This window comes from Zootoca vivipara, chromosome 5 (assembly GCF_965207765.1).
Source record: "Zootoca vivipara chromosome 5, rZooViv2.hap1.1, whole genome shotgun sequence".
Classification (NCBI taxonomy): domain Eukaryota; kingdom Metazoa; phylum Chordata; class Lepidosauria; order Squamata; family Lacertidae; genus Zootoca; species Zootoca vivipara.
In genome coordinates, this window is record NC_142588.1 from 67,352,200 (window position 1) to 67,364,148 (window position 11,949).

Consider the following 11,949-nt stretch of genomic DNA (forward strand, 5'->3'; position numbering starts at 1 on the left):
TGGGGTGTTAAAATGAAATGCCAACAAGGGAGAAGAGGGGGGAGAAGGGAAGGGGGTCCCATTCACTTTATGATTAGAACAAAATATCATTTAAAAAAAAAGTCCTGAAAGTTCATAGAAACTTTTGCCAAGCAAAAACAGCCAAATCCCGCAAAACATAAACGAGAAGCTACGGCATCCAACGTCCTATTTCTAAAGATCTAAGAGAATTTTCTGCATGCATGAAGCCTTTTATTAAGCGCGAATTATTATCCCCTTCCGTTGAAAGATGAAATAAGATTACATTTAATTTTATGTATAAATACACACACACACACACACAAACAAACAAACAAACAAACACACACACACACATGCTGTGTATTCGCGTTGAGGTTTCAAACCTATCTGTTCCTTTGCCATTTAAGATGGAGATGGGGGGAGGGGGAATGGCGAGGTCGGGGCAAAAAATACAACCCCAGTGTCAGAATAAATTAATTCAAAGTTGGGAAACGGTTTCGCAGACAAACTTTTATTAACATTGAAATCAGACTGGAAACGGGGGACGTGACTGTTAGATTTAGTATCTTTCTAACCTCTTAACGTTTGTATATGAACAGTTTGGGAAACTAGCAATTTATATGCTAGATTGCGCAATGCACCTCGGAGGAGAAGGCTAAGGAAGGAGAAAAGCGCTTGGCTCCAAAATTCATTTACCCGGATTACATTGAATTCAGTGATAATTAGTTTCCAGAGAGGGAGGAGGAAGTATATTTAGGGGTGAGATGAGAATGCAACGTTTGTAGTAGCAGAAGTTGGACTACAAAGACGGGTAGATGGAAAGGTAAATTACTGAAATTCAAGTTTCTCTTGGATACAGTCCACTCTCGTTAGTGGTGTAATCCAAAATCAATTAGACCTCCGCGTTTATTGGCACACTTGTCCCAAAGCCATTATCAGCCTTTCGGATTCCTGCCATGGTTAAGGAAAGTCGCTTAGGATCCCAGCCTTCCCTAGCTGGTCTCGGTTTGGGGCTATAGTCCCCTCCCTCCCCCCCCCCATCACCCGCCACTGCTCCGAGGGATCCGCAAGGTCTAACAACTGTCTGTCTGAAAGTTACTCTGGCCAGGAGAGAGTTGAACTAGTGCAGGGATTACTTTTCTAGATCCTATTTAGAAAAAACGGCGCATGCTTCTTGAGGGTGGCCGGGTAAGTGTGCAGCAATATGCACACGCTAGAAGGGGGTTGGGATCTGTATCTCCGCAGGGCTAGGGTGGTTGTAAAGGGGTGCAAGCAAGGAAAACCAAGAGCGTTCCAACGAGGAGAGAAATGCGTTCAGAGCCTAGCGCTCCTGAGCGTTGCCAGGCCCATTTGAAGCAGGGAGCAGTCGGCGCTGCAAATCCCAGACACAGGATCGCGAAGGAAGTGCACCAACCTGGACCTGCGGGGACCTGTGCGCTAGCCAAGGGGGGTTAGAACTGGTTGGAACTTTAGAGCTGAAGTTCTGCACGCCTCTCCCCCCCACCCCCCTCTTAATTAACAGAACCACCCAGTCCTTTCTTGTTCCATATAATCCCAATCCGGATGTCTTGCTACAAGATCCCAAGCGCGAGAGAGCATGCACTGGAAGGGACGGAGAGGCGGTTGCCCCCATTTTGTAGGCCTTTGGATTGACCGGATTCTGAATAAAAGCGCAACTTCAGGTCCGCGGCCTGATGCTGCCCAGCCAATTCCCCCCCCCCCCCAATCCCCTCGCCTGATCCAGCGGCGCTGCGCCTTCCTCACCTTGGGTTTGCTGCCTCCGATTGCCCCTGGCCGGATGGAGCCGGTCTCCTGGTACCTGCAGAGGATCTTGGAGACGCAGCCGTGCGAGACTCGCAGCTGACGAGAGATGACGCACGGCCTGATCCCGTGGTGAGCCATCTCCACGATCTTGTGGCGGATGTGGTTGGGCAGAGGCCGGCCGTTGATGAAGACGCCCCCGAGCTGGTTGACTCGGCCTTGGCCCAGCGGAGTCGACACTGGACATAGGGGGGGGGGACAAAGAAGAGAGGGCTCCTTAGGTATCCGAGCGGCCTTCCTCACGTACACGCAAGATACAGCGACAGTTACACACGACACACAGAGACGCGCGTTCCAGACACCTCCCCCTTCCCCTTGCGGTTGGTGGCATCGTTTGAGCCTGGCACACGGATCCTGAAACATTTTTACTTGGAACTTTTCGCGCACGTGTTCAGGATTGGTTAGCAAACGGGTTAGTTACTCCCCGATACCGTTTGTTGTCTCTATCGTAGCAAACAGAGGCTAAGGCGTTGCAAAACTGTGAACTTTCTTAAATCTGTAAGAGATACATTGTTCTGGACGAAGTGCAAGGCATTTTAATCTGTTTTAAAAACCGAACCGCGAAGGTTATATTTATTCTCGGTCGGCTTCCACGAAATTTTCTTCCGAGAAAAAGTGCTTTGGGTTTCAGTTCAATAAATATTTCTTCCTAGGTTGAAAACACCCCAATACAAGCAGTGGTTGACGTTTGGAAGTCTTTGGCTACCGCGGGTATTTTCCTTCTTTTAAAATCGCTCTTTCTTCTCCTCGGAAGGAAAACATACAGTGTTGACAAGTGTTCTAAGTAATCGGAGTATCCCCCCTCAAAAGAAGCAATTTATAATTCAAAAAGATCCAGAAAAGAGGGTAAATACAAGTAACAGCAACTTTCCTGCAACTGGTGCTCCTCCTTCTCACTGCAGGAAAAAGCTAAGCATCTTAGACATTTGACCACGGGTCTCCTGAAGTCTGCTAGAATGTGACAATCTGCCCCATTTTGAATAAACACAGTCTTTTTTTAAAAAAAACCAACAACAACAACCCACAACTTTTATATTTACTTATACTGTTAGCGTTTCATATGTCGGGGCAGTTTTGGAAGGGAAGTGGTGCGTACCATGCATTTGAGGAATAGAAATGTTAGTAATAATATTAGAGTCACACGAAAACCCGATTTCGAAAGATGTTTGAGTGTTTTGTTTGTTTATTTGTTTGCTTGTTTCCGATCAGTCCGCTTTCTTCCCCACCTGTTTGTGCATCCCTTCTCCAGATCACACTGAGTCGTTTTGACCTGAAACAATTTGTACAGTATTGTTTCATCGCTTGCTTTAACGTTTTCATAAACTCGCTGAAGAGTTGCCAACTTCCTTGCATCCTGTCTGAGTTGATTATACGAAAATCAACAGGCTAGGAAAAGATCCCACCTGTTTTCACTCTCTCTTGCAAGAGGGAACAGAAAAGTCCCCCACCTTTAATAATGAAATCCTAGTTGGAAAGCTCTTAAGATTCAATTAATGGAAGGAAGTTTCTTGACATGTTTTGGACAAATTGCGAATGTCCACACGAATCCTGCTGTGTGTTGCGCGGTGCCCACATGCAAGAAAGTGAGAGTTGGAGCTGAGTTGCTTGACAGCAGTTAAGGCGTTTTTCTACCTATTACTGTCCCTAAACAGTAGTCGTTGGAATTGCTAGTTTTGTGGTGGCATTACCGGCTTGTGCTTGTAAAGGAAGCAAGGCAGAGCCGGGCGAAAGTCCTGTAAACTTCTCTTATGCAAGGGAGTTTCTGGCGGAGTTAGAAATTTGGGGTGTCCTCCGGCTCTGACACTGCGACCAAGTTTAGTGACTCGCTCACCTACAACGCTTACCGTCGCCCAGCCAGGTGACAATTCCACCCTCCAAGTGAAACCGACATGAAAAGCAAAGAGGGAAATAAACTCGTTTGGGATCTGCGCTGCCTCCGCTTTCTCCAGTGGCCTTCCTGGCTTTTCCTATCTTCTCTCCCCCCCCCCAATTTTTTTTTTAAAGTTGACGAAAAGGTAATGCGTATAATTCGTGGGTGTGTCGAGGGGGGTGGTATTCCTGTCTGCGCTTTTCCATGCTGTTGAAACTAGGCTACACTCCAATCCAGTCTCCTTTGAAAGGAATCCCTGTTAATTTCGCTGGCACCTACTTCCAAGGAAGCGTGCCTACAATTGCAGCTGAAACCTTCTCTCTTGCTCTCGACCCGCTCCTTTTTAAGCGTGTGCACATCAGCTTCTTTTTCCTTAACTCCACGAACTCAGGAGTTCAGGTCCACAGCCAGGCGTATCCAAGTCGGCCTCATTGGCACCAAAGCAGGCCACAGATTCCCCCCACCCCCACCCCAACATCCAATTTTCCTGCTCCACGGTCTTACCTTCTAATGGGAACCCGCTGCGAGGATAATTCTGTCCGGGAGCTGGTCGCATCATCCTTGGGACAGCTCCGCCCAGACTTGTCATTTTGAAGGCAGCTTGACTCTCAACGTATTATATCCAGGTATGGCGGAGGTTAAGAGGAAAGGGCAAACGCAGATCAGCTCTGGAAAAAGATCCGCAGAGAATGAATCGAGTAGATTTGTTGTTGTTGTTCTTGTTGTTGTTAAAAAAGATATTAATAAAAAGGAGGGGAAGGAGAAAAGGGGGAAGGGACAAAGCTATAGGAAGGGGGGAAGGGGGGTCGTTGTCCCTGGTCTGTTTCTCAATCAAACGTGGTATCTCGAGGCAAAGATGTGGCCGAGGGAGAAAGTGAGAGCGAGGGAAAGAGAGAGTGAGCAAGGAAAAGGAGGTGGGAAAAGTTTTGCCCGGAGAAAAAGGCTGCCGAGGAAGCCGCGAGGTGCCTGGTCCCTGCGGTGGGATGAGCTCACTTTGCTACGAACTGGGCTTGAGTGGCAGGAATGATTTCTTCCTGTTGTTGATACGAAGTGAAAGGAAACTCCGCTCCGGAGTATTTATTAGTTCTTTCACCCCAAGCTTCCTTAGGATCTCTGCGCCGCGATTGGCCAGCCTGGAGACTGTCCCGTCTGGAGAAGACACGAGCTGATTGGACGACAGCGCCAACTTTCTCTTCTCCTCCTGACAATCGAAGGGCTCCGGCTTAGGAGGGTGACCCGGGATTTGCCTCTCTCTCCCCTTGATGAAGTGTCTTTTCTTTTAGAGTATGGCTGGACAGGAGAAAATGCAAGGGGAGCAGGGGAGGGAAGCGGCGGAGGAGGGAGGAGAAGGACGGTCCCTTCCTTTTTTCTGCTCTTTTTTTTTTACAACTCCTCTTGGCACAATGCCACTGTGCGAGAGATTACAATGAGGAAGTGGCCAACCTCTTGTATGGCTTGAAGTCAGTGTCTTTCTCTGCCTCTCTGCCTCTCTCTTTCTGGGCCACCTTTTCTTTCTTCTGCGGGGAGGTTGTAAATGCGCAGCTGTACGCGTTAGCCCGAGAGAAACTCAAGAGTAACTCCAGCGTTTCTCTCGAGACTATTCTTTGTCCTTTCAAACTCCAGACTAGATTCCCCTGGGCGTGTGTCTGGCATCCAGCAAAACTCTCTCTCTCTCTCTCTCTCTCTCTCTGCCCCCACTCAACCACCCTCCCTTCGGTTTTCAAACTTTTCAAAGCAGCATTTGGAGCGAGTGGAAATCCAGCGTTTGGTGCAATCGTATTTTTAAAAACAAAACAAAAACCAAGACGGCGACGGCGGCAACAGGAATCTTTCTAGATCCCCCAAACGGATTGTTGCTTTTAAAGACTGAAAAGATAGGTAGGAGTCTTTGTGCATATATACGGGCCGTGTGCTGTATGTATACAGTACACGCACACACACACACACACACACACACACACACACACACACACACACTGCACACTTCTATATATGTTTGCCAAAGTGAACTTTGCTAAGAAGCAGTTCTTCCCAGGAATTTATTATAGCATTGAAACTAAACTGCTGGGGGGAGGGGAAGGGTTGCTTTTTTAAAAAAAAGAAAGAAAAAGAAAGAGGGAGAGAAAAGACTGACTAGGCGCTGAAGTGACCACAGCAGGATATGACGCCAGGAGTGTTGTAAAGACTGTCTGTCTTTAAAGAAGGTACTATTGTGCATGTCCTTTTATTTATAACTTAGTAAGTGCCAGCAAACTCGCCTCCTTTGCACTCTGAAGTGCCAGCCCGGCTTTCCACAGGGCTTTTTTTTTATTTGCAATAGTCTATTCAGTAACTGTCACTCTCGAGCCTCAAGTTATTCAAGACCTTAATCAATCAAAAGGATGAGAATCGTTCAGGTTTCTCCCCCTTTGAAATAAAGGAAACAATGAGTTTTAGGCTTCAAGTCCCTCCCCACCCTACTCCCCCAACTTATGATACATTTTATAATTCTGAGGGGCGGACAATGTTTGCCCGGTTTTCTTCCAGTCATACAATGAAAAGTTACCCGTAAATATGGAATAAAGTAAAAGCTGGTAGAAGTCTTTAAAAGGCGGGTCAGTTTCTCCCCCAGTGATAACTTAAAAGGAGTCCATGTGCAAAAGGAGTCCAGTATACGGTGGGTTTTTGTTTTTTTTAAAGTACTGAAGCCAATGCGAGTCTAGTCATTATTATTTGGGTAGGTGCGCGCTCGGGTGCGCGCGTTTATATTGCCTTAATGCTTTCCTAGTTAAAAGTCTCCCGACCGGTGGCTTCCAAAATCACAGAATTCGTAAACAGATAAAGGTACAGCAGATTATTAGCCAATTTTAAGACGGACGCATATGTAGAACACTGTATTAATGTGTGGGTTTTGTACGTTACAAAGCGCTAACCAGGCCCTGAAAGGTAAAGAAAAGTAAGGAAAATGTCCCCCTAAATATATATTTTTAAAAAAAAGTTGAAAAAGAAATACAACCTGCCGTTATTTTTGCTGTCGTCCACATATCATGGCCTGAGAGCAGACCCAATCCAAGCATGGCCTTTACTCCCAAGTAGCGCATTTAGGATGGAAGTGCCTGCGCCTTGTTCTTCCACAGGCACCCTAGGGGAATCGGGGGAACTAAACGGATCTGGGAAATACGCCAGCACGGAAGAATTGTTGCTTCACAAAATACTTCGAATTTTCCAGCCTACCTGCGAGCAATATTGGTTTGCAAAGATCGCTTTTTTATTAAGTTTCGAAAAGCACGCCTCTAGCCTTTTCTAAAAATCCCCAAGTTTTACTCGAGCCCTCCTGTTTTTGCCATGGCATTTGGAAGCGACTGACTGAACATGTGAGAACCGTATTGCTTGAAGGGCCCAGGCAAGAGATCTTGAAGCGCCGGGATAGTGAATAGATGTGAATTGAATTGAGACACAGTTTGTTTGGAACCAGTTTCCATTGAACCGAAATGCGTTTTAAGATCAGGGTGGATGCCAAACATTGATTTCAGAGATGCTGAATTAATAGCACAGGCCTAGAAGTGTAACTCCACTGGGACTTACATCTAATAAAGTGTGCATAGGATTGCAGCCTTCCAGTGAAATCTTATCTATGTCTACTCAGAAGTAAGTCCCAGGGGGCCAAGGGACTCACCTGGGACTTACTCCTAGGTGTTTATAAGCCCCTGTGATCCTCCATTGCGCAGAAAATATCTCCCCGTACATTATTTCCGTGTTCCTCGTCAACACTGTGACGAAAGGAAAATCATTTTCTTTTCCATGGGTGTGATGTTGTTTTATTTTTTTAAGCCAGCTCAACCACATGGGCGCGCACACAGGGTAATTACTACACCTATGAACATTGGGGGGGGGGGAGGATTGCACTTTACTAACTCTAAATGGCAGCAATTATTAACTGATTTGATTCAGAGTAGTCCTATTGGAGTCAACAGAACTCCCAAAGTGGTTTTTTGTTTTGTTTTCCGATTCCCGATCGATACAGATCAATATGCAGCCGGGATTCTACTGCTGTTTTAATCGGAAGGAAGTCTTGTTGAATTAATTACAGGTAGGTAGCTGTGTTGGTCTGAGTCGAAGCAAAATAAAAAAATTCCTTCAGTAGCACCTTAAAGACCAACTAAGTTTATATTTTGGTATGAGCTTTCGTGTGCATGCACACTTCTTCAGATGTGTATCTGAAGAAGTGTGCATGCACACGAAAGCTCATACCAAAATATAAACTTAGTTGGTCTTTAAGGTGCTACTGAAGGAATTTTTTTATTTTGTTGAATTAAATGAGACTTCCTCCCCCAGTAAGAGTGCATAGATTGTTGCCTCCATTTCAGAAGTGCGCAGAAATCAGAGGTGCGTAAAAGGAATGGAACCAGAGCGCTTGTTATATACCCAGCATATACTGTACAGTATACCGTAGATAGACTCGTCAACAGATTCGCCAACTCTCCATCCTCAGCTAGTTACTTGAAAGTAAATCGTCAGCTCTCCATCTTGTTCCTCAACTATTTACGTGAGACGAAATCCCCATTGATTTCCTTGCAATTTAGTTGCATCGGAGAGCCTGAAAAGCTGGAAGTGTGGTATATTGTTTCTCTGTCTTCCACCGTTTTAAAAAGAAAATTGTTTTAATTTACTATTAGTTCCGCCCTAATGACATCTCATTGCTCCCAACGCCGAGGTCTATATTATTCGCCGGGTGGGTGGGTGGGGGTGCTGTCTGCGTGTATAACATAAGCTCATCACAATTGATCCTGCAGAGATAGTGAAAGGGAGTCATCTTGCCAGGCCACCATTCCTTGTCTGTGCAAAACCAACTCTGAACCAAATTTGGCTGCCCCTTAAAAGCCAAACTAAGCTGGTTCCGGTTTTGACACAGTGCTTCGGGAAGCGATCCTGCCTAACTCCCCACCCTCTGGCACTGAAATGAATACGACCTGCTAGTGCTCTTGCGCAAGCTCCATTATTTCCTTTGGGGCTCGTGGATGAGAATCTCCCGGTGGGTTGTTGTGACCTCTGTTCTTTAATTAGCTCCCAGAAGTGCTCATCCCCCCTGCAGCCTACAGGCCCAAAGCACAGGTCGGAAGAAAGTCTGCATTTGCCTTAAAAGAACACTGAAATTCAAACTCGTGAACCGTAGCTCGGGCGTGTGCTCTTGTAAAACGTTATGCCCAGAACCTAGACATAAATTGAAAGTGTCCCTTCTATTGCAGTGAAGCCCCAGGCCAAATGAACCCTGCAATTTTGGATTCTAACCCTCTCCAAAAAACATTTAATTGGAAACTTCCGATATATTCCACAGTATAAACTAAGCAAGGTTGCAATCCTGTTGTTGGTTCTTACTATATTGAAGCGGCCCAATTCAAAGCACAATGAAGGTTTAAATCACCCTGTACACACTTACTTACCTGAGAGTAAGGCTCAATGAACTCAACAGGACATGCTCTTGAGTAGCCATGCATAAGACTGCTGTTAGACTGCAATCCTATGCATATTTACCAGGAAGGAAGATCTACTGAATGGCGTGGGACCTGCTTTTGAGTAAATATGCCTAGAATAGCACTGTAAGATTCCTGTGCCTTTATACCATTAATATTAAGGAAATGATTTCTGAATCAACGTGCTTGGATACAGGCTGAATATCCATGTCCCGGATGCTATCTTAATAATTGTTGAGTGGAAGTAGATTCCACTGAAATCACAGAATCATATAGTGGGGAGGGACCTCAAAGACCTTCTAGCCTAACCCATTGCCTGAAAGTCACCTCTACTGCCTCTGCTTAAAAACATGTGGGGAAGAAGGATCCAGCACCTTCCAAGGCAATCCCTTCCATCACTGAACAGCTCTCTCAGCTCTCTGCAAGTGGCCAGCTTTTCAAAATATAATATAATAATAATAATAATAATAATAATAATAATAATAATAATAATAATAATAATAATAATTTATTAATACACCGCTCATCTGGTTGGTTTGCCCCAGCCACTCTGGGCGGCTCCCAACAGACTATTAAAAAACACAATAAAACATCAAACTTTAAAAACTTCCCTAAACAGGGTTGCCTTCAGATGTCTTCTAAAAGTCAGATAGTTGTTTACTTCCTTGATACCTGATGGGAGGGTGTTCCACAGGGCGGGCGCCACTACCGAGAAGGCCCTCTGCCTGGATCCCTGTAACCCCACTTCTCGCAGGGAGGGAACAGCCAGAAGGTCACCTGAGTGTCTGGGCTGAACGATGGGGGTGGAGAGGCTCCTTATACTGGTATTTGTTTCCCGGTGCGTTAGGTGACGATTGCAGGTCCCAGTAACACTTTCTTGGATCCTAGCCCCATTTCTCTGGAAATCCGTCCGGACTGGTATTTACACACAAGGAAAGCCGTGACTGACGCCTGGAACAGGCTGCGAACCGGATTGCCCAACAGTGTCCTCTCTGCATTGCTCACTCTCACCGCCGCCTCCCTTTCACTTGGGTCCGAGCTTGTGGCCACTGAGCCACGCTGTGGGCCACCAGCCTCTCACCCTTCGTTCCCCACCCCCAAGCCCAATATGGGCCTTCCGCCAGCTCGGGGGTCCTGTGCTGTTGTTGCGTCCTGCTTGAATCCGCCTGGTCTCCCTCCCCACCACTAACATTAAGATATCTTCCCCCACGATCGCGCCAGCAGTGCCAGGCGCAACGCGACGCTGCTGAATAGCTCCATAGAGCAGAGCTTGGCTGGAGCTGCAGTTTCTAATTGGAACATTATTGCCCTTCAGGCCCCTCCGAGCGCAAAAAAATGGAGAGGGGGGCGCCGGTCTCCGGCAGGTCTCCATGCAGAGTTATAGCTCAGCATGCAGGAATTCAAGCCTCGTTTTCCAAGTGGCCTTCCGTTTGTTGCAAAAAGTTCAGGATTGTATTCTGTAGGTACAAGTATACTGTATACTGTAAAGAGAAAAGGCCCGTGCATCTCTGCGGCAAAGCTGGGTTTTCTGTATGATCCTCATGATCTGTATGGTCCTCATGATCTGTATGGGGAATTGCAACTCCCGTCTAATGGAGGCGGGCGCAGTTCGGCCACCTTGAAGCCCCGTGGACTTTAATGGGCGAGAGAGTTAAGCAGGCTCTTAATTCTCTCCCCTGCTAAAGTCACTGGGACTTAGGACTGCAAGCCTAAAAGCAGTCTTTCTGGAACTCCAGTGGAGCTTATCTCAGAGTTAACACGGGTGAAAGTGAAATTCAAGTACTGTACTGATTGGGGCTACGCTACAGTAGTCCTTTTCAAACGATATGCTGGGGGGGGGGGAAACTATCAGGATTTATATACCACTTAATCATCAAAACCTCAAAGCGGTTTACATAAAATAAGGCGAGGGTGGAGGCGTGGCCTCTATAACAATTTCTCTCCACGTGTACTTGGAGGCAAGGAGCCTCAGCAAGCACAGACTTCCACCTCTCTGGATCCCGTTCTGAGGCATCCTCCCTCCAGACATGTGAGCGCTTCTACAGTTATTCACGTGCCAGGGCGTAAGGCCTTGTGCAGGCTTCCACGCTATATGGAGGGTTCTGGATCGCGTGGTTTCCCTGCCGCCTTTCAGACGTTTACTCGCTCTGAGTGGACGCTAGCAGGAGGGTCTACTCGCGCCGAACCCTCACATCTCCTCTCACCGCGTGTTCACATTCAATGTCAGCAAACAGCCCCTCCTCCCCCAACACGTGCCCCGCTCCATTCCTAAACTCTTGTTATTAACCTGTGCTGCTATTTTTCTTTCTCGCCCACCTAGAAATACGCTTTGGCTTTGCTGCCCCCACCCCCGATTGTCTTTTCCTGGTGCCGCCACTATCGGCATAACTCCTGAAGAGGGTTAAAAATCTTCCCCAAAACAGTAAAGGCCATCTCCTCCGGAGACAAGTCGCTAATTTAAGTGCTTCTCCCCATAAATTAGCAAATAATTCAGAATATGTACAACCAGCCAGATTGTAGATGCAGATCATTTGCAAATAACCAAAGGCTTTACTTCTTAGGTATCAACCGCCCTGATATAAACTCTACTCTGAACAAGAAGTATGGCTGGAACCTTCAGATAATTTCCTTCCGAGGAGCCTCACGACAGGACGGATAAGATCTGAATTTCTGAAGGTCTATTGTGCACAATCTTACGGTGATCTAATTATCAAGAACTCTGGGTGGAGTCCAGAATCAATGCAGTCATAGGAATTCTATCATTGGCTTTAATGATGCGAGGACTGCATCACAGATAAACAGCTCGGC

At 46.5% G+C, this 11,949-nt stretch overlaps 1 protein-coding gene across 3 annotated transcripts in view; it reads right to left on the reverse strand.

The window, feature by feature from the left end:
- The window catches only part of PAX3 (paired box 3), a 110,548-nt gene extending 105,577 nt beyond the window's left edge, over positions 1–4,971 (reverse strand). For 2 of the 3 annotated variants that reach the window (XM_088670827.1, XM_088670828.1), the window contains exons 1-2: positions 4,196–4,743; positions 1,765–2,000 (exon numbers count right to left, since the gene is read on the reverse strand). In XM_088670827.1, coding sequence (XP_088526953.1) covers positions 1,765–2,000; positions 4,196–4,280 — 321 coding nt within the window. In that variant the 5' untranslated portion in view covers positions 4,281–4,743. Of the gene's footprint in view, positions 1–1,764; positions 2,001–4,195 lie in introns of all 3 variants that reach the window. The other variant, XM_035133908.3, reaches the window with a different exon arrangement.
- Between the last annotated feature and the right edge of the window lie 6,978 nt (positions 4,972–11,949).